Source organism: Thermobia domestica, chromosome 5, assembly GCF_964235325.1.
Source record: "Thermobia domestica chromosome 5, izTheDome1.hap1.1, whole genome shotgun sequence".
NCBI lineage: Eukaryota > Metazoa > Arthropoda > Insecta > Zygentoma > Lepismatidae > Thermobia > Thermobia domestica.
Genome location: NC_137458.1, coordinates 149,611,087 through 149,633,211, shown reverse-complemented (window position 1 = coordinate 149,633,211; position 22,125 = coordinate 149,611,087). Strand labels below are relative to the sequence as shown.

At 38.3% G+C, this 22,125-nt stretch overlaps 1 protein-coding gene across 1 annotated transcript in view; it reads left to right on the top strand.

Moving 5' to 3' along the window:
- The first annotated feature begins 231 nt into the window (after positions 1 to 231).
- The window catches only part of LOC145686175 (uncharacterized), a 158,301-nt gene continuing 136,407 nt past the window's right edge, over positions 232 to 22,125 (top strand). The window contains exon 1 of the mRNA XM_081759195.1: positions 232 to 322. Coding sequence (XP_081615321.1) covers positions 316 to 322 — 7 coding nt within the window. The 5' untranslated portion in view covers positions 232 to 315. The remainder of the gene's footprint in view (positions 323 to 22,125) is intronic.

Sequence of the window (22,125 nt, the reverse complement as noted above, 5' to 3'; positions counted from 1 at the left end):
GATAAAAAATACAAAATTGTATTCTGTGAGTCTTACAATAAAAAAGAAAGATTTTACATTATTATTATTATTATTATTATTATTATTATTATTATTATTATTATTATTATTATTATTATTATTATTATTATTATTATAGTTTTTGTAATGAAGATTTACTGATTTGCATGTACTATAAATGTTGTTCTTCGATTTCCTGGGGGAAGGTCACTTTTACCAATAATACAGTTTTCTTAGTGTGACGTCACGAGAAGCTTTCTGATTGGAGAAGTTTGAGTTCTTAGGTCTACTATCAGTATCCAAGAAACCGCTATCATGGAAGGTAAGAATATTGTAGAACTAAAGTTTAAAAGTACTGTTAAAAGTAGAGCAATTTATAACCATTGCTGGGATTACTTTACTTTAAAAAGCAATAGTTCTAAATTGTTTTCAACTACCTTATAAATGATGCATAATATTTACTGGACGTTTGCGTGTATTAATAAGTGTGTTTACGGAAAATACGTAAGGGTTGTTTGAACTTTGATAATGTAACTGATTGAATAACAATTCATAACGACATACTTTTATATGGAGGGGTTATTTGGATAAGGGCGTATCTACCTATTTCCGGTAAAATGATATATATTTCCGGTTAAATGGATAAAGGCGTTTGTTTTTCTGCTCTCCTGAAAAATAGAAGAATTGATAGTTACACCCTTATCCAAATTTACCCAATTTGCAATTTATTTACGTTTAGTAGTAATCAGTAGATTCAATTTACTTATTGCGTAAATTCAGTTTGTGAAAGCAATATATTACAATCGAATGCGGCTCCTCTGTACTCTGCAGATAGATGAAAAATTATGCTATAAAAATTGAACAAGAAATAATATATAAATAGTAATAGCTATTTATTATTATTATTATTATTATTATTATTATTATTATTATTATTATTATTATTATTATTATTATTATTATTATTATTATTATTATTATTATTATTACTCAGGACACTTTTACTGAGATTGTATGTAGTACGCATTAACTAATTACAACTTATTTTAAAACAAAACAACTGAACTGTTTCAAATAATGGCAGAATAGCGTTGTTAATTCAGTTCTAGGGGACCGCTGTGGTTCAGTGGTTGGGCGTTCAAGTCTGACGTATAAGATCCGTGGTTCGCTCCCAGCTCGCGCCAAGTCGGTTTTGTGATAGGCATCGTGAGTGTGTGTTTTCTCGGGGTTCTCCCGTTTCCTCCCACTTTCTTCATTATACTATTTCATTCATTTCTCATCCTCACCGTCTCTCTCAGCCTAACCACCATAAACGTGGGACGTAAAGCTAAAAGATTTCATTCAATTTCATTCTAGTTCAAAAATTTAATGAGAGCAATAGTAATAGTATAAACACGTTTATGCTCCGAAGCTGTTGATAGACTGTGATGATCATAACGAACGGAATGGTGGAATGGTGGAAAATGGATAGAAATGAGTTCAGAACCACGAGGAAATCAGAGCACACACTGTGCTTGTTCACCGCGACATCCACATGGCGGGAGCTGGAATAAAACGGGGACCCCATGCACCAGAAGTGCGCGTCCTACCACTGATCCACTGCTGTTCTTCATTGAATAGTTCTGTTCAAAGACTGACTTTCATGAAGAGCACAGAATTTGCCCAGCATAGTGAGAAAATTAGGCGAATTACTACATATATATCAAATTTAGGTCTAGAGCAACAAAAATAGCAATGCAAAGGAAATACATGATTGTCTTTCGGAATTATTTCATTTGCTATACCGCCTGAAATGTTTTAAAATTTTAAATCCCTAACATTGGCTTAATCATGTAATATTTCACTCTACTAGACAAGGTTGTAATCAAACTTGAACAAGTATACAAAATGAAACTAATTAGGGATTTGTTAATTTTGAAACTACAATTTATGCTCTATATTTTTGCCTACACTCCCTGGCCCTGCCCTTTCCACTGGTCTACTAGCTAGCACCTGCATGACTTTGGTGCATGAAGACCTAGTTTGGATTCCCGGTGGGACAGCATTCAGTGCATTACGGTGGATTGGATTTCATTTTAAACTATAGGTTCACGTCTCATATAGACTCACTACTGAAATGGAATGCTAAACTCCAAGCCAATTAACTTCCAGGTCTTGAGCAGCTATGCAGATTTTTTGTGTAACTTCAGGGTGGACCGTTCAGATGTGTGTGTTTCGTTGCTAGATATCTAGGTAAAATATCCATATCCTGACAATTCAAGCAAAATTTGGACCCATGCCTCCTCGGCCCGCCAGGATCAGCATCTCTGACCATGAGGCAGGCGAAAGTCTTTTTTTTTTTTTTTTTTTCAGTTACACCAAAAATCCAGTTACATGAATCTTTCAATTATCTCAATATTGATTGGAATTTACCATAAGTATATTTGTATTGGCTTCAAAAGAAAGTTAATGAAATTTGTTAAATAAAATGTGTATTTTATTTACGGTGGCTCAGAAGTAAAGATTATTTCTGGTACGAGAGATCCCTGAATCAATTCCCGACCACATGAGTTTGTGGTAAATAACGTAGTGTCCATGAGTTTTCCGTTTCCTCCCACGTTCTCATGCCATAAATTCTATTCTCACAGTCATTTTGCTTTCATTCATTTGCCTCTTAGCCTAAAGCAGGGATTTTCAAACTGTGCGGCGCGCCTCCCTGGGGAGGCGCGAGGACTTTAAGTCTGCACCCTTTTTCTTTAGTAATAGGCTGTATAGTGGACTAAGCCTTTGTATTACATCTGTTCCACATATGATCAAGGATGACCCTTTCACCTTTGGCTTATTAATGGCCACTAACGATCTTCTACTTCAGGGGTTTTCAAATTTCCAAATTCTTCTGCATCGTCACGTAAATTTTGGAGCTCAGTGAAGAATGAGTATCCGGAGTTAAGTAAGAAGGTTTTGCGAGTACTCCTTCCTTTTGCAACTTCTTATCTCTGTAAAACCTGATTTTTATACATGGCGGTGATCATATCCAAATATAGGTCAAAAATAAATCTCCAAAAGAGATGCGTCTTGCCATTTCAAAATATGTGCCAAGATTTAATAAATTATGTGACTCAAAACAAGTACATACACCCCACTGATTTTGTTCAACATTTAAATGTGCCAGTTTTTATTATTTAAATTCCCTCTCTGCTCGTATTTTTCGGTTTTAACATAATTATCTGACTTACCACAATTAATACTTATTAACACAGGCTATTAACATTGAAAGATGTACCGTAGCTAGTGTGTACAGCGCCGTAACTTACATTTTTTTCTGGGGGGAGGGGCATTAATACATGTATTTGGGATCCTTAGAAAAGTTGTTTTTCTGATTTTGCACCCCCTCTTTCCATCTTTCTCTTACTCTTTATGGGTCCTCCGGAGCCTGAGTCCTCCCGCACGGCAAGGTCTGCGGGGCCGTTAGTTGCTCATCTGGGCCTGTTCCATACATGACAAATTAATTTAGGGGACAATATTGACAAATCTCAAATTCATACGAATAAATATTATTTCTAAGGCCCCTAATAGTAGACATTTTTGCCGAAATGGGCCCACGACTCATTTTTGTTTTATTGGCCTTTTGTGTGTTGTTTTGTTTATGTAGTATAGTGAATCTGTTTGATGCTTCATTTATAATTTTATCTTCGTATCGTATATGGAGTAAGAAAATTTTGTCTTAAAATGGGCCCCCTCGAACGGTTTGGAGCTTCCCTGGGGGGCAGTTTCCCCCTCCTACTCCCCCACAAGTTACGGCCCTGAGTGTGTACAATGTAGATCATCTGTGTTAATGAAATATATACAATTAGCGATTAATAAATGAAACAGTTTATCATAGTGATAGTTATTCTTTTAGGGACACATGTATTTATATTGTTGACACATTTCATATTTTACAGTGAGGGAGCCTCAACTGCAAAAAGTTTGAAATCTCCTGGCCTAAAGAGTATAAGCATGTATCACAAATCTATAAATTGTAATTCTTATTCTTCAACTATTCTCTTTTCCGTTATCTTACCATTATAAGTGCAATGAGACAAAAATGCAAAATTTGTAGGCTATATGAATATAAAAATTTAATCAGTTTGTATGCAGTTATTTTAAATTAACAATTTGACAAACTATTCGTGCTACCCGATTAGGTCAGCTACTTAAATTCATACTCTCTTCTTTGATTAGAAAATTGTTTTAGTATCGTAAGACGTTGTTACTTTGCACATCAGGGGTTACTTTTCATAAAATATAAAGAGAGTTTCAGTCCCCTCTGTCGGCAAAACCATGAACAGTAAAGAGGATCTTTCACTGCCGACGTAAGACAGAACATGTAACTGTATTTTGGCTATAATGTTGGAACATCAGTTCTAATTACTGGGAGGGTTCATTGTTGTAGAGGTATGGAAAGCAGTCACTGTAAAGGCCGCCAAAATTTGAAAGATATCACGTACAATATTTTCTGTCAAAGTTAAGTCAGTTTCGTAGAATACTACTGTGTACAATGGGATTTGGATGTAATGGTTGAAATTAAAATTTAAAACGTTTTAAAGTCATAAAAAAGTAAAACTGTGAGAAGGTGGTTTCAGCCTCTACTCCGGGTTACTTTGCACCGATCCAAAATACCACTTAGGTAGGAAATTATTACTACTGGAACCTCCTGCGTTCTAAATTTAGGTAAACATCCTATTTTGGAAGATGCTGGAATGAATTTCTTGTTGGGAAATAGATTATGAACAGTGGCGGATCCAGAAAAGTAGTTTGAGAGAGGCTTCATTCACAAAGACTTCGTTTTGTTAGAAATCACTAGACTTTGGAGGGGAGCGGCTGTATCTTATACGCATAGGAATGACTAATTAGATTTAAAAAAAAAAAAGAAATCATGCAATTTGGGTGGGTTTCAGCCTGAAAGTCCCAAACAACGTAAATGTTCCACTGATTACGGTGGGGATGATATTCTTGGACATAAGGAATAACCAAGGCAAATCAGTTCACGGTGTTTTTTTTTTTGTTGTTGTTGTTTTTTTTTTTTCTGTTCCTGAGTTGGCATTTTTGTTTGACATATGCTAAACCATTGCAATGCGGTTCCTGTGCCCATACCAGAAAATACGTAATTTTCTTTACAAATATCGATAATTCAAACTAAATACTGATACCGGTACCATCATTCTAATATCAATATTTGTAGACTTCTTGCAGTTTTGTGTAGGAAGTGAAATGTATAAATACTGAAGAGAAAACATTGCACAAAAAAGTTATGTTCTTATGTTGAACATACTTTTTTTGTATGATGTGCAAAGTAACCCCACCTATGGGGTTACTTTGCACCAAAGTTTATATTTCAATAACTATGGTCATACTGAATGTTTACTAATGAACTTGCACTTCCTTATGTATCTAGTACTGTATTATATGTTTAAAATACAGTGTTTTAAGTCATTACGTTTGTAAGTTATATGCGATTTTCTTTAAAAATTGCTTAAATCTTGTGCAAAGTTACTGTAGTCTTATAGTCTTATGGTCTTATAGTCTTATAGTCTTATATACTTATGGTCTTATAGTCTTATGGTACCTTAGAAAGTGCTTCTTGTGGGAAGTTATTACCGGGTGCAGATTCACCTTAGAAGGGCTTACTTGTTACGGGTATAAATAAGTGTTAGGGATATGTCATTAAAACTATTATGCAAAAAAACACGAACCAATTTGTGCTCAGGAGCGTCATTTAGGTGGGCAGGAGGGGGCAATTCCCCCCCCCCAAGAGTTTGAGGGTTACATATACGTACTTTAATCAATTCTCTACTAATATACTAGTAGAAAACGTGAAATTCTTGCCCCCTCAAGCAAAGTCTGAAATGCCCCTGCTTCAGAAGGTCAATTCACCTAAGGTGGCTAATTTTACAGAGCTGATGACGAGCACAGCGTAGGAGAAGGAACCAGAAATCAGTGCCCGTGAATCCAGTGTGAATCACGCACAACGTTGTGTTGACCTTAGGTCGATCTTAGGTGAATTGATCTTCTGTTGTGCTAGGTGGCAACTAAAAGGCACGAATCCTATCTAACAGAGCGGGACCGTACCAAGAGAGCCCATGGGAGCAAATGCGTCAGCGACGGTGGATATGCGTATAAACTAATAATTAGATGTAAATCGCCTAATACTTTATTACTTCCACATTGGTCTTCTGTAATAAAAGGTAGTACTCCAGGTAGAAATTTTGCAAATATATACGCACGTAAAACAGGGCAGCATCAACTATTCTCAATTAACAACGAGGAATAGATTGAGATATATAAATTTAATGTGTATTTTATATAAGACTTAAGCACAAGCAGTGTATATTTTCAACCCTTTATGTTAATTATCCTGATTGTACATCAATTACCTTAATCAATTTCGATAGATTCGTAATGGGATCAGTCATAATTAGCCTAAGGTCGTATTCATAGTATGTGAAACTCATGCATTAAATTAGTCTACATTCGTAATTCGTGTTCTGGTATTGAAAACAATAAAATCTTTGGAACGAATATGAATATTCACAAATTCAAAACATGATGAAAAATCGCTTCTCCGTCCCACCCCGAAAAGGAAAATCCCCCCAAACCATATTTCATACAAGTCTGATCTGAAATACTAATCTTAACTTCAATTATGAATCTGAGATTCTAGAATTGACAAGGACTGGGATTCATATCTAATTTGGGTTCAATTCCAGGTACGAGCTCATATGGTTAGGATCCTAAGTTAAGCTGTAGATCTATGTTTCCTATAACCTAAAGAAACATTAAATTTCAAATCAACCAACAAATGGTAATTTGGTTTCCAGCTTTTAAATTCCTCAATAACATACAGCTAACTGGACTAAATTATGAAATATAAAGTGACCTCCGGAATCCTTGATTAGCCCATTTGTTTTCTGCTATCATGCGCAACTTCGAGCCCGTAGGATTAATGTTCGGAAACTCTTCACAGCACACCGCCGACATTTCAGATTGCATTTTCTGAGTTTACCTATAGCTCAGTTAGTTTGACAAGATTTCCTTGAAGCAACACTCGAAGTAATCCACACACTGTAAAGTTGAATCACGGAGCCCATAACCCTGTGGTTTCTGTAAGATTCACTATCTTAAAAGCTGTGGCGAAGCGTAATCCCACAAGTAGAGTAGGCTCGACAACGTAATAACACAAATAATTTTTAATGTATCATAAAATGTTTCATATTAGCCAGAATTCTATCTTCCTTATTGAGTTACACAAAAAACTAACAAATCTATTTATTTTAAAGAAATTTCTTATCTGTATTTCTAACACTGTTTAAAGTTAAATTTATGGTGCAAGTATATATAATAGCTTTTTGTTGTTAATTTAACAAGAAAGAATGAATATTTATATAAGCAAAAGTTGAGTTGAGTTGATTTTAGTTTAGCGTCCCTTTCAGCAGCGAGGCTATATGAGACGTGGACCTACTGATTAACGTGGAATCCGAACCACATGAGCTCCCGCCGGGAATCAAACCCGGGTCTCCCAAGCCAAAGGCGCGTACGCTAACCGCTTAGCCACAAGGGAGCTCATATAAGCAAAAGTATTATTATTATTATTATTATTATTATTATTATTATTATTATTATTATTATTATTATTATTATTATTATTATTATTATTCAACAAATACTTACGTGAAGAAAGCACGCAACATTTATTAATGGAATATTCCCATTTAGCTCTACTACAAATGTTTTGAAGTTCAGTTCATACTTTCTTCCGTCTGGGATTTGCAGGGGATGAGGGGAATTTCCTCCTCTCTGGCTGTTTTCATTTCTCCATATTTGAAAATGGAGGGAGATAAAAGAAAGTACATTCTTACAGTTAGCTGTCAAATTTCTTGGATAAGAGTTTGTTACTTTCATCTCTCACTTTAGAGTACCATATTTCATATAAGTAAATCTCCACATTAAGCGGGTTTGCATACCCAGACTCCTAACTATGAAAACATTTACGAATCACCCCAAGAGTCCAACCCCAATCATTTCACAAATTCAACCTGTTGTATGTAAGTTATTAGGACGTAAAATCGAATGTAATTTACACAAAAGAGACTTATACATTGCAAGACCTGTAACGTCCAAATATTCACCACAAACTCAAAGTCGTACCGACATAAACAAAAACGAGTGTGGAGCAGAAAACCACTTTACACAAAAGTCAAAAGAGGCTCTGTGAAGGCATACGAAATGGTCCAGCGGTTTGGGTCAATAGTCTGTCAATCAGAAGTTTGTGTTCAAACCTAGTAGGAAGTATTCTTCTTTTATTTTTTAAAGTTTCTTAGCATTTTCATCAGAGAACTGGGAATATTTCTTTGAATAAGTCTTTGGCAACTAATTTTCTTTCAAACTCGTTTAGAACGGAACATTATATGAATTGCAAATCTAAAATCCGCAGCTGAAAACAAAATATTAAGTATGTTCAATACTTTCTTTTTATCCTTTGATTTAAAACACTGTTAGTTCACTTTGAGCATGACCGAAGGTATAGCCCCGAAAGGGGAAATTTTTTAGGTCGACGGGGCCTCAAATGCTCCCCTCAGGCCACTCCCTGAAATCATCACTGTTTGAAAGGTTTTCTTCACAAATAAAATAGTACATTTATTTCTCGTTCTACATTTTGAGATGACAAAATCATAGCTTAAAGAAAATTATAATACGTAAAAGCATATAAAGAATAATAGAACTAATGAAGTAAATATTATCGTGTAAGTTATCGATTTCTAGTCGGATTAAAACTCGAATATTCGTGTGGATTGCACTTTAAAGTAAATCCACTTTCTATATAATTCTTACTGGAAAGGCATGTTTAACTACAATTACTTAATCAAGATTTTTAATACTATATTTTTATTATAATAATTTTACTATTCAGTGTTGTATACACTTCATTTCCCAAAGCAAAATCTCGCAAATGTATAGTGGACTAGTAAATACTATCAAATAAATTATCATTTAGTTTACGTAAATGCTGCATCGCCTCATTTTAAACTTCTACTTTAAGTAATAATAATAATAACAATAATAACAAAATCATAGGTGTATCTATCACAATTTCTGGTTTAGTCAATAAACGAATTCCACGTGGTCTCTATCCGAAGTTCTATTTAATGGAATCCGATTGAAATACAAAGAAAAACTTCGAGAACAGATAAAAGAAAAATCTTACTTTTGTGGGACTCGAACTAACCTTTCAGAGTGATCTAGACGCAAGCGCTTTAGGTCACTTTTCTTTAAGTTAACTGATTCACCGCACGTATCTCAGTAACTTGTCTATTTTCTACTCGGTATACGCGTTTTACAGTTATTTTCAATAATCTTGAACGACAATGACACCCAAACACAAAAACATTGAGGGCAGATAAAATTCCATTTTTCTCCCAGTGGTAATCGAACCCGGGACGCCGTACATCAAAGGCACACGTGCTAGCCACTAGACTGGCGTGAAGAGCAAATGAAATTATTTTATTGTGTCTGAAGTTTAATCCTATTTCGCCCTGGTGTAATACCTCTATTGAGTTTTGTTTGTTTACCGTATTTGTTATTTTGAGGAATGATCTATGTTATTGATATAGGTTCTATTACAAATTTGTCCATAAATACGTATTATGTAAATTATCAGTATTATTCGTGATCTTTCATCGAAATTCACTAGTGAATGCGCAATAGAAACAAATGCATCCAGTTTACTGATAGTAGTCAGAGTGAAAATTTAACACTGACAGAATGCCTCAGTGGAAAGCAGCGGTTTCGAACCTGGGCGCGCAGCTTCCTGAATGACAGTTTGTCTTACTGTTACTCGACCTATAATTGCCCTTCGCAGAGTAACAGATAGTTCTCTACAGCCTTTAGAGCGAGGCATTTGGACAACCTGTAGAAATTTGCATTGTGATTCGTATTAGAAATATCAGTAAAGTGGTCCGTCATTATTAGCGGGTCACTTGCAGCAGCTGAGAAGCTGCCATGCTCCATGATCATTTTTTAACTTCTTCATCTTCATGCGATTTATCTATTTTGATATTGCCCATAGCCTAATTGTTTCGATATAGTCTAATTCGTCCCCTACCTGTCTTTCCTGCCACCATACCCTCTACCACGTCCTTCATGATACAGTTCCTTCTTAACCAATATCCCAATCGGTTTATCTTCCTCTTTTTAGTAGTATTTTTCCCCTACCATTTCTAACACCCTCACATTCGTTTTCCTCTCGACCAAGCTAATTCTCTCCATTCTTCTCCACACCAATATTTCGAAAGCCTTCAATTGTTTCTCATCATTTTTGCGTAATGTCCATGTTTCTGCCATATACAATGCAGTAAAATACAGTATACATTTTATGGGTATTTTATCAGCTCTTTATTCAATCTATATATATAAAAGAGAACGTACAAATCCTTTGTTCCCTCATCACGCTAATACGGCTGAACCAATTTCTTTTATTTTTGGGGAGTTATTAGGATTTGGACCCTAGATGGTTTTTATCATATCACTTTAATTTTTAATTACCAGTGTCTTGAGATAATTGACCATTCAAGTGTCCATAACGTACAAATCCTTTGTTAGATCATCATAGGTAAAAATAAACGTATTTATATGCAACCCGCATGACCGTGTCACTCGGCGGGTTAACATAAATGACAGGCGCTATAATGTTAACATTTACTGCAATCACTTGAAAGCGAAAAAGTAAAAATTATCTAAGTAACAAAGTTTATTGCGTTCCGGGGTGACCGCAGCGAAGCGGGGCGGGTTAACATAAATGACAGGCGATATAATGTTAACATTTACTGCAATCTTCTATGGTTTTTATCATATCACTTGAAAGCGAAAAAGTAAAAATTATCTAAGTAACAAAGTTTATTGCGTTCCGGGGTGACCGCAGCGAAGCGGGGTGAACGCTGCTAGTATCCCATAAAATAGTATTTTCTTCATCCTAAAGTTTTCTTTCGACATTCCTATCATTGTATTTATTTCACGTTTGCATGTCATATCCTCACTGACAACAGCTCAGATATCGAAAACTAATCACCTGTTGTATTTTCTTCGATTCTACTTCTATATTTGACACCGATCACTTCATTCCAATTACCATCGATATTGTCTTTCTGACACTTATTTTCATCAAATATTTTTCACAACCTCTTCTCAAATTTTCAACATCTTACTGATTTTCTTTTTAGATTATGCAACAACAGCCATATCATCCCCAAGTCGTATACATCTAATCATTCTACCTTCTACCGAAATTCCATCTCCATTATGTAAACTCTTTTTCGCTATCTCTTCTAGATAGATATTAAATAATGTCGGAGAAAAACATCATCCCTGTCGAATTCCGCCTCCTCCCCATCCCCTAAGTTCTACCGTGAATCAAATAATAAAAACACTCCCAGGTTCGAACCTCATCTATGCTGAAAATTTGATCGAGATTGGTCGGGTGGTTCAAGAGATTATGAGTCACAAACATAGTCGCTTTCAGGCCCGTATCCAGGGGGGTCTAGGGGGCCGGGCCCCCCTAAATTTTTACTGGCCTCTAAAATTTTCACAGTAGGCTTGCAAATGAACTATAATATGGTGATGAACTATATTTTTTGATCGGGCCCCCCTAACTTTCACCGGCCAACCCTACATTTTCGGGCTGGGTACGAGCCTGATCGCTTTCAATTTTATAGTATAGATTTATACAGTGGCCCATTTTAATCTTTCCACGGAAATATCTCGAAAACGGTTGAACATAAATGAACTGAACAAAAACTCAAATAGGAAATACAATGAGTCAAATCGAATGGTGATGTCGCGGTGTCCCCAGGGACGCTCTTCAAGGGGGCCCGGGGCCCAACTTTAAAATTTTAAATGGAAACATGGGGCGAGTGACGCCTCGTTCAATAGATCTTTATAAACTAAAAAGTTATGTGGCAAAAGTTTTTTCATATCGGTCACCGTATTCAAAATGGCCGCCATGATATGTTACCTGTATCACATAAATGTCCAGTAGCACTAATATGAAAACGGTTGAACATAAATAAACCAAACAAAAACTGAAATAGGAAAGCCATGTTGCAAATCGAACGATGTTGTTGCGGTAGCTCCCAGGGCCGCCTTTCATGGGGGCCCAGGTCCAACTTAGAAATTTTAAACAAAAATATGGGTCAAGTGATACCTCGTTCCGATACAGGCACCATGTCTTGGTGCAAATTTTGAAAACGGTGGCCCATATGAACAATATTTTGCCACAACGCTGTTTAGTGTATGAAGATCTATCGAACGAGGTATCACTTAACCCATATTTTCGTTTAAAATTTCTAAGTCTGGCCTGGACCCCCATGAAAGGCGGCCCTGGGGGCACCGTGACAAGTTCAGTTTTTCCTATTTCAGTTTTTGTTTGGTTTATTTATCATCAACGGTTTTCATATTCGTGCTACTGGACGTTGATCTGATACAGGTAACTATCTTGGCGGCCATTTTAAATACGGTGACCGATATGAAAAAAGTTGCCACATCACGTTTTAGTTTATAAAGATCTATCGAAAGAGGTGTCACTCGCAACATGTTTTCATTTAAAATTTTAAAGTTTGGCCCCGGCCCCCTTGAAGAGCGGCCCTGAGGGACACCGCGACATCACAATTCGATTTGCCCCATGGTATTTCCTATTTGAGTTTTGTTTAGTTCATTTATGTTCAACCGTTTTCGAGATATTTCCGTGGAAATATTAAAATGGGCCACCCTGTATATAGTTAAGATTTGGAAATCATTTTTTTCTAACTTATTCATTAACATTCAATTATAATATTTTATCTTAGTTTATCAAAATTAATACAATGCAAGTACCTATCATAAAGTACAAGGAGGCACACAGAAAGTAGCCCGGCGTAGTAATACCGGATTCCAGCTGAAAGAGTAGGAAAATACAAACACTGGCTTACCTGCATGTTAAAAGAAATGCTGAAAATGGCCTTCGTTAATGTCGAGGCACTTCTCGCAGCATATTGACTGAGAGCCTGTAGCTCTTCACGAGTGATGCTCCGAGTGGTATATGTAAAGTTTTGCTGCAGTTCAGCTTGGGTATGCGGGTTACTTGAATACTTTCTGCTTTAAGCACTTATCAGAGATAAAAGTTACAGGGCAAATCCGGGGATTGTGCTCCCTTGCTTATCGCGTGTTCTTATATAAGCAATTCATGCACGAACGCCAGCCAGGGATTCTTTCGAAGTGTGGCATGCGGCTCCATTTTGTCAACTTTTTTTTCGTGTCAGTCATGAAATTATTTAATGATAAACTTTATTATCAACTCAAAGAACACTGAAACCACTGCACGTATCCCTAAAACCAGTGATGTAATCCTGATTTTCTAGATGGGTATACGCTCATCTTTTATTACACACATACATACATACATACATACATACATACATATACAGGGTGTCCCATAAGTCCGTTTGCATAGGCCATCTCGCTAACTATTGAAGATACGAAAAAATGATAAGAGAGCAATGTTGTTGGAAATTATGTGATTTCAATCTAAAATGTTGAAATTTTCGGAATTGGACCAACCGTTTGCGCTATGCAGTGGTATAGCGCCCAATGGTAAAGAAAAATGCAACGTTGCCACGTCTTTGTTGGACGAAAATGAAGGTAAGTGCGTGTGGTTTGAAGTATCATGGACCAAGAAGAATAGAAGGGACGGCCACAATAAAGGATATGAAGCTGCATCACACGCAACGTCAATCCAAGGTAGTCGCGTCACCATCAGAAGGGAAGGGGACTGGTACGAAAAAGTAATTGAATTGAATTTATTCACGGAAAACTGGTATTAATTGTTTAGTGTTGTCAACGAGACGAGACAAGAGGATAATTGAATAAAATTTAAAAGGGCCTAAGTGCCAAAACTTAGAAATCAGAGAAAAGTCGATAAACACGAATTACCATAATACAAGTTAGACGGATACTGCGACCATGTTAGAACCATTTGAAACGGAAGCAAATACTTTTGAGCTATAAACTCCTTACAAACGTATTCTGCTTGGTGCTAAGTTATCTCTAAACGATAGGGGTCTACAATTCAATTCTACTTATTACGGGACTTAGATCCTGTCTTATTATTCAATTGTTGTCTCGTCTAAAAACAGGGGCACCAGTATCGTCACGTTTGCTAACGAGTTCAAACGAGATATATTCATTATCTCGCAACCAGCCGCTGGTGTAGGATTAGGGTGCCTGCCTTCCATACGGCATTTGGGTAGATCGAACTTGGCACGAAACCTGCTTCGACGGGACATACTGACTAAGGTTTTCCCTGGTTTTCCTCAGTCCCCTCGAGGTGCATGTCGGGATTTGCCTCTTCTCTCAGGCCAGGGCCGCTTCCTTCTACAGTCCTAGACTCACCGAAAGGGCTGATGTGACCTCGGAATGGAGGCCCAATCTCTGCTTGTACCTTTTCTTGAACAAAGAAATAAAGTTTCTTTTCTGGTCAGCATCATTATTCATCTATAGGTCTTGTATCGCCTTGTAAACTTGTTGCCTCGTCTCATTTCATTGAATGATTGTCTACAGTGTCATGTATGAGTTTCGAAACGAGACGAGACATGAGAATATTGTTGTATCGTGAGTAATACTAGTTATGTCATTCCAAGGGGATTAAAAATGTAGAAGCCAGGTATTAGAGATGTACCATCTCAGCATTCGTCTGATGGATAACAATGATATACCATCCTTCTTCCTTTGATAAATAAATGATATAAGGAGAAAGGACTACGACACTTATACAAAGAATACCGCACCTAACCTAACCCATTCACTTCAAGTCACCTACCTGTCAGAAAATCCTGAAGCAAGTAAAACGATGCTGCAACTATGCTCAGCGTAGAAGATGTTCGTAGTGATATTCATCTTGTTGTGCACAAATTACCGTACAATGTCGCAAACTGATCAACTCCTCAGACCCAAGAACAAACGAATTGTTATATTTGAGTTTCATTTGAAGATTCCCATTGCCCCGTTGCAATACATGCATTTGAAGTGATTTTGTTCAATTTTGGTCAAACATGGTCATCACTGGCTAGCAGTGGATAGGTCGCTCTAACGACACTAGGTCTCGGTGCTAAAGATATAGAAGCTTACTATTTCAATGTAACTGTTTTATTTGTCTTATTTTTCCTAGAAATATCTCAATTAAATTTTAGCTCTTACCCTTCCATCATGAAAATGAAATGAAATCTTTAGGTTTTACGTCCCACATTATGTCGACTAGAGGAGTCGGTGATGATGAGGAATGAACGAAATGGTGAAATGAAGAAAGTGGGAGGAAACGGGAGAACCCCGAGAAAACCCACGCACACGGTATTTGTCCACCACAAAGTTCACTTGGCGGGAGCAGGGTTTGAACCTGGGATTTCATACACCAGAGGTGAACGCTCTACCACTGAGCCACCGCGGCCCCTGTTTTACTATGGATTTACTGCATTATTACTACAACCAATTCTTTTTAGTTCTTGTACAGTCGGAATTCTTCTATCAAAGCACCGACAGCCAGGGAGTATCACAATAATTCGGAGCAGGGACGTACGCAGGGGGTGGATCCTGGGGGTTTGGACCCCCCCAAATTTCGACTTTTGCGTAAATTTAGCCTAATTTTAGGGGTAATTTTAGGAATTTTAATAGAAAATACCCTCATATTCAGTTTGGACCCCTCCCGAAATAAATTCCTGCGTACGCTACTGATTCGGAGTCATAATAAAAATAGCATACATTCATCGTTTCTTGAATTGAATTTCATTTCTGGCTTTTAGGAAAATGAAAATGAAATGAAATCTTTAAGCTTTACGTCCCACGGTTATGCCGGTTAGGCTAAAGGAGACTGTGATGATGAGAGATGAGTGAAAATGGTGGAATGAAGAAAGTGGGAGGAAACGGGAGAACCCCGAGAAAACCCACGAGCACGGTGTTTGTTCACCACAAGGTTCACTTGGCGGGGGCTGGGATCGAACCCGGGACCCCAAGCACCAGAAGAGAAACCTCTACCACTGAGCCACCGCGCCCCCTTCTGGCTTTTAGGGATCTAAGGCTCAGGCCGAGATGGCTTAGCAGAGGGCTAAAAATACGAAATGGTGTCGGTCACGGCCTACACTGAAGGTGCCATCCCGGCAATTGCCTGGTGTGACTAAGGAAAAACGCTGGGAAAACCCAGGATGATCGGTCGCTGGGATCGAACCCAAGACTTCTCGAATGCTACGCCACATACTACCACTGAGCTACGGCGGCTTGGTCCATTGTTTCTTGAATCTACCAACAAATGGAGGGAATACCCTTGCAAGAGTAATCATCGAGAGATGTCATCCCCCACATGATGGGCTTAGGCCAATACTGTTGGCTCAGCTCATAGATTCAGCTCGGCCCAGGTACGTACGCAGAATTGGATTTGGGGAGCTCCGAGGTGTATCCGGGTGTGAAATTTACGTAACATCTTGCCAAAAATTATACTAATATCACATAAAAATCTTAATTTTTGGAGAGGTACGTCCCTGGCTCAGCCAATTCACAAAGAGTGCTAAACTAATTAGACCTTCATTTTTAGTTTACCCTTCGTAAACGGGCATTTAATTAAACCTGAGTGTCTAGAAAACAAGAAGTTATGGCTTTGAGACCTCTGGTCGCTACATATCTTCGAGACTGTAGTTTTATCGAAAAAGCGTTCCAATCGCTGATTATTACGTGCTTTGTACAATCTGACATAAAAAACTAGAATCAATGCATGGAAAAATGTCAACTTTATGAAGAAACATATGTAATAAATAAATACTTAACACGTGCTGCTCAACGCGCGTATTTTCAAAAGACCGCTGTCATTGTGTGAAGATCCTGCCATCTAGTGTTCACGTTTCAAACTACTTGAAAATTGGTTCTACTGAGGAAAGTTTCTTTAGCGTCCAAGCGTTCCCAATTACTATAAAAATTGTTTCTAAGGTGGCAACTGTCGGAAAACACATGGTTGCTTGAGCGACTATAAATCAAAGTCAGGTCTGAGGCCTGTTGCAGAGTCTCAGTGGTAATAACAGCGCAGGCCTCCTGAATATTGTGTTGAGGAGCAGCAATTGTACGCGGGCTATCCCTGTAAACAACGTATTTTAAGTGGTTCCGCTTAAAAAATTAAGCAATGTTAAATCAGCCAATTTCGGTGGCCATTCCACCAGACTTCGACGCCCGATCAGACGTCCACGAAATGCTTCATCCAACCATTGTCGAACATTGATACTGAAGTGGCGCACCATTGTGTTGGCAGTAAAAATGCTCCCGGTTTGCAAGAGGCAAGTTGTTCAAATAAAGTTCCAGTATTGCATGTAGCAGGTTTTGATAGGTTAATCTCCCCTCTACGAACACAGGATCCGCCAGAACATTACCGTGAATTACACACCACATATTTACACGAGGATTAACTTAATTATGGGAAATTTCGGCAATATGAGGGTTGCTGTCTGTCCAATGCACGTAGTTATGTCCGTTAAGAGTTCTACTAAGACGAAATGTGGCCTTAGTGGAAACATGATGTTAGCCGCAAGAATTATTTATGTTGTGTGTGTGTAAACCATTCACAGAATTCACGTCGTCGGTTGACATCATCTCCACGCAACTCCTGCACGAAATGTACCTTGAAGGGATGAAAATGACGCTTGCGCAGTAGGGATGCGTTCGAGTCGAGTCGAGTCGAGATTTAAGCCTGTCTCGAGTCGTCTCGAGAAAATGTTGTCTCGACTCGAAAATATGTTTCTGTCTCGACTCGACAGTCTCTGTCTCGACTCGACTCGAATTCGAGTCGAGACGTCTCGAAATTCGAGTCGAGACAAAATATACGAGTTAAAATATACGCACACATCAGCCAGAATATTATGACTACCTACCTTATTGTCAGTGTGTCCAACTTTGGCACGGATAACAATGGCGACGCGTCATGGCATGGACGCAATGATCCTTGAAACGTCACTGGAGAGAGTTGATTGGTACACATAGGCAAGGGCGCCGATATTTCTGTAAATGTGGGGGGGGGTATTCAGATGCAGAAGGCATATATATGAGGATTTTAATTCAAATTGTATTCAAATTATGCCAAATACTGTATATTCATAAATACAATGCGGGGGCTCACATCAACTTTGGGGGTGCCCGAGCCCCCTCGGCCCCCCAGGATCGGCGCCCTTGCACACAGGTCATCTAATTCCCGTAAATTCCGGGGAGAGGGGCGATGCGCTCTGAAGTCATGTTCAATCACATCCCATTTGTGTTCGATTAGGTTCACATCAGGCGAGTTAGGCGGCCAGCACATCACTTGGAACTTGCCCCTGTGTTCCTCGAGCCACTCCATCACAATCCTGGCCTTGTGATATGGTGCATTATCTTTTCGAAAAATGCCACTCCCGTTGGGAAACATGGTCGTTGTCTGCAAGCAGTGTGTGATACGCCTTGGCCGTCATGGTGCCTTGCTCGAGCTTCACTAGACACATGGATGCTCACGTGAATGTTTTCCGGAGCATAATTAAGCCACCGCCAGCTTGTCTCCGTCCCGCAGTACAGGTGTCAAAGAACTGTTCTCTTGAAACATGACGGATTCGCACCCTCCCATCGTCATGATGAAGAAGGTATAGGGATTCATCAGACAATGCAACGCTCTGCCACTGTCCCAAGGTTTAATGACGATGGTCATGTGTTCATTTCAGTCGTAGTTGCCGATGTCGTGGTGTTAATATTCGCACACAGATGGGACATGGGCTTCGGAGGCCCATCGTTAGGGGTGTTCGGTGCACTGTGTGTTCAAACGCACTTGTACTTTGCCCAGTAATAAAGTATGATGTTAGTTCTGCCACAGTTGGCTGCCTGTCTTGTTTTACCAGTCTGTCCAGCCTATGACGTCCGACATCTGTAATGAGGTGGGAGCGCCCAACCCCTCGACGTTTGGACGTCGTTTTCCCTTGGTTTCGCGACTTGTTGAAGACACTCACCACAGCACTCCTCGAACATCCGACAAGTCCTGCAGTTTCCGAAATTCTCCTGCCGAGTCTGCGGGCCATTACAACCTGCCCTCGGTCAAACTCAGATCGCGCGCCTTCCCCATTCTACACACGGCCAGCACTCCCACTGATACTACATGCACCGTACGTGTGACTGACTAGCAGGCATTCGTCGGCAGGTGACACAGATATCGCCTGGACGGAAATTATATCGATAGTAGATTGGTAGTCATAATGTTCTGACTGATCAGTACATACTAAATAAATTTAAAATGTAGGAAATTTTCAACATTCTGATTAACTTGCAGGAAATTTCACAATGAAAAGAAGCAACTGACTTGGACAAGATAACGGTTAGTTGATGGGGCAATCTTTTTTTTCTGGTCTTTGAGGTGTGAGCTTTGACCATGCCTTGTGAAATTTTGATGTTTGGTGCTCATCAGTCGCGCTTCCATTTTTTTTTAATTGTTCCAGTTCATGATAATTAACAATACATTGCACAGTCCGAATACATGTTCACGTTTTCATTCAATCCAACTCAAGCCGCTTCAGGTACTATAGAGTTGTATTTGTTTATGAAGAATTAATTGCGTATTAGAAATACACCCCAACAAAACATTCTGCGTGCTCATCTGCTCAGTATTCAAGGTTTTAATTACAACCTGAATTGCTAAAATATGAACGTAAGTTGCATTAGATATCTAAGCAGTTCCTATGGATAATTGAAGCGCATGCTAATTAAGTCTTTCTAGCAAGCACTTCTGCTGTTCATAAACCTTACGCACTCGAGTAGGAAAAAAAAAGAAAAGAAAGAAAGAAAGAAAGAAAGAAAGAAGTAAAATTGGTAATTTTGCAACCATGACTCGCTCGGGCTCATGCTCTCTATCCTCAATGGAGCTCGCGTTCGCTAATCTCAATGAGGATCACACTAGTCAAGTTTCTCACTAATTCGAGCTTGAGCTTGATATTTATTGTGAAATTCTCTTTAGCTCGATCTCGTAATGCCACACGTCTTTTCTTGTTTTTACATTTGTCTCACCATTTTCGATTTATACGGGTGGCCGTGGACTTTTCAATTAAGTTTTTGTTTTCATTTTGACCCGCCGCCATTTTGCACAGGGTTGTCGTAGAGAGTCGAGACTTGCTCCATTTTCCTTCATTTTACAACCGATTTCAAACGATGTGCTACTTAAACCCCCCTTGCCATTTGAAACTTTTTAGTTGGATCCCGTCTGGGGCCCTGCGGGGAACCCTGGGGCAAACTTTTTACCCCAAAAAAGTGTGGCCTTGAAAATGATGGGATACATGTTCACCGAGTTTTCCATTTACCCAATCGTTTCCGAACAAATGACTCGGTTCAAACTATTCTAGCAGGTAATTTCCTAGCTATGGCTTTTTAAATATCTAGAAATTGACCATGTTTTTGGCCAATATCACGGGAACGGTAAGCCATAGAGATATGATATTGGTTGTAATCAATCCCTAATAGAATGTTAAACATTTTTGTCCTGGTATTAATTGGTGGCCACTGGCCAACTGGCCATTGGCCAAACCACTGGCCAACTGGCCATTGGCCAAACCACTGGCCAGTTGGACAGTGACTACCGGTTCCTATTTGGTACCAAAATGTTTACCATCCTTTTAGATATTGATCAACACCAATATGATCTCTCTATGACTTACGGTTCCCGATATATGGCTACTTAAATTTCCGTAAATCGGTCATTTTTTGGCCACTATCTTGCGAACGGTTAGATTGACGCGAAAAATTTAATCATTTTGTATGATAGTTTTTGATGCTCTATCTAATGCAGTGTACAAAATTGAGAAAATTGCAAATAACAGACAGACGGACAGATACACACACAGATAGAGAATTCAGTAACGAACTTTTTAAGTTCGTTGAATATGTTGTAACTCACGATATCCCGCCCGGTGACACGTATAACTTCGGGATTCGTCCAGTTATAACACATCCAATGGGAACACAATTGTCTCGTTCGCATCTCAGTGGAGCCACTCCCTTGTCAGTAAGCAACTGTCTTCTTCAAATAACAAGTTGTTATATCTCGAATTATTTTCTTGGAAGATATTTCTGGTAAATACGATAATTTATTGTAATACACTGTAATTCTAGTCTAAGATACACGATATCGAAAATATGGCATTATAGACTAACATAATAATATGCAAATGTTACACTGGAAAATAAAATCTTTGGAAAATCGCAAAGAGGAACCTGACTAGGGTGACCAAATCGTCAACTATAAAAAACGGGACACCTTTTATTTCTGGATAGGCTGCTCCCCTAAATATAGTTTTTAGCATCTCCGTTCTCTCTCTTTTTTTTATTATTATTTATCACAAAAAAGGACAAATTTACACTTTTTCGTTTTAAAATCTATTGAAAAGGTTATGGAATTAATTAGATAACAAGTAACTATCAGCAGCTAACAAAAAATGAAATATTTGAAAACATTACTAAAAATATATGAACGTTCAAATCCGTCACCGACAGGATTTATAATTACTCTCAGCATCGGATTCCAACTTCTTTTATTTGCATTTTGTTACTTCTAAATATTATTTCACTTACTAGTTTTTTTTTTTTTTTTAACTTTTGTAGTTCTGTAGCTTTGTTGCCCTTTCGTAGTGTATTACATCTTAGTCAAATCACAAAAACACTGTACTGTACTGATGATAGCGCCTCAATCTTTCATCGCCCGAAATAGAGAGTAAAAACAGCTTACATTTGTTCTTCGTAACACTTTCAGCCCATTGCACTGTCGTCTGCGGAGGGAAAACAGTGCAGCTACCACATCTAATATCGCAAACGTCGTAATGACGTTGCTCAGTAATTAGACACATTCCAATATAATCACATAGCTTAGAAAATAATCATATATATTAGGAAATGTTAGCGATTCGAAAGGATTATGTACCCAATGTAAGTAAATACGGGACATTTTGGCGTCCCGGGAGAATGTTTCGGGACACCAGGAATGATAGTGAAAAAACGGGACAATCCCGTTTTTACGGGACGGTTGGTCACCCTAAACCTGACATTCATGTTCAC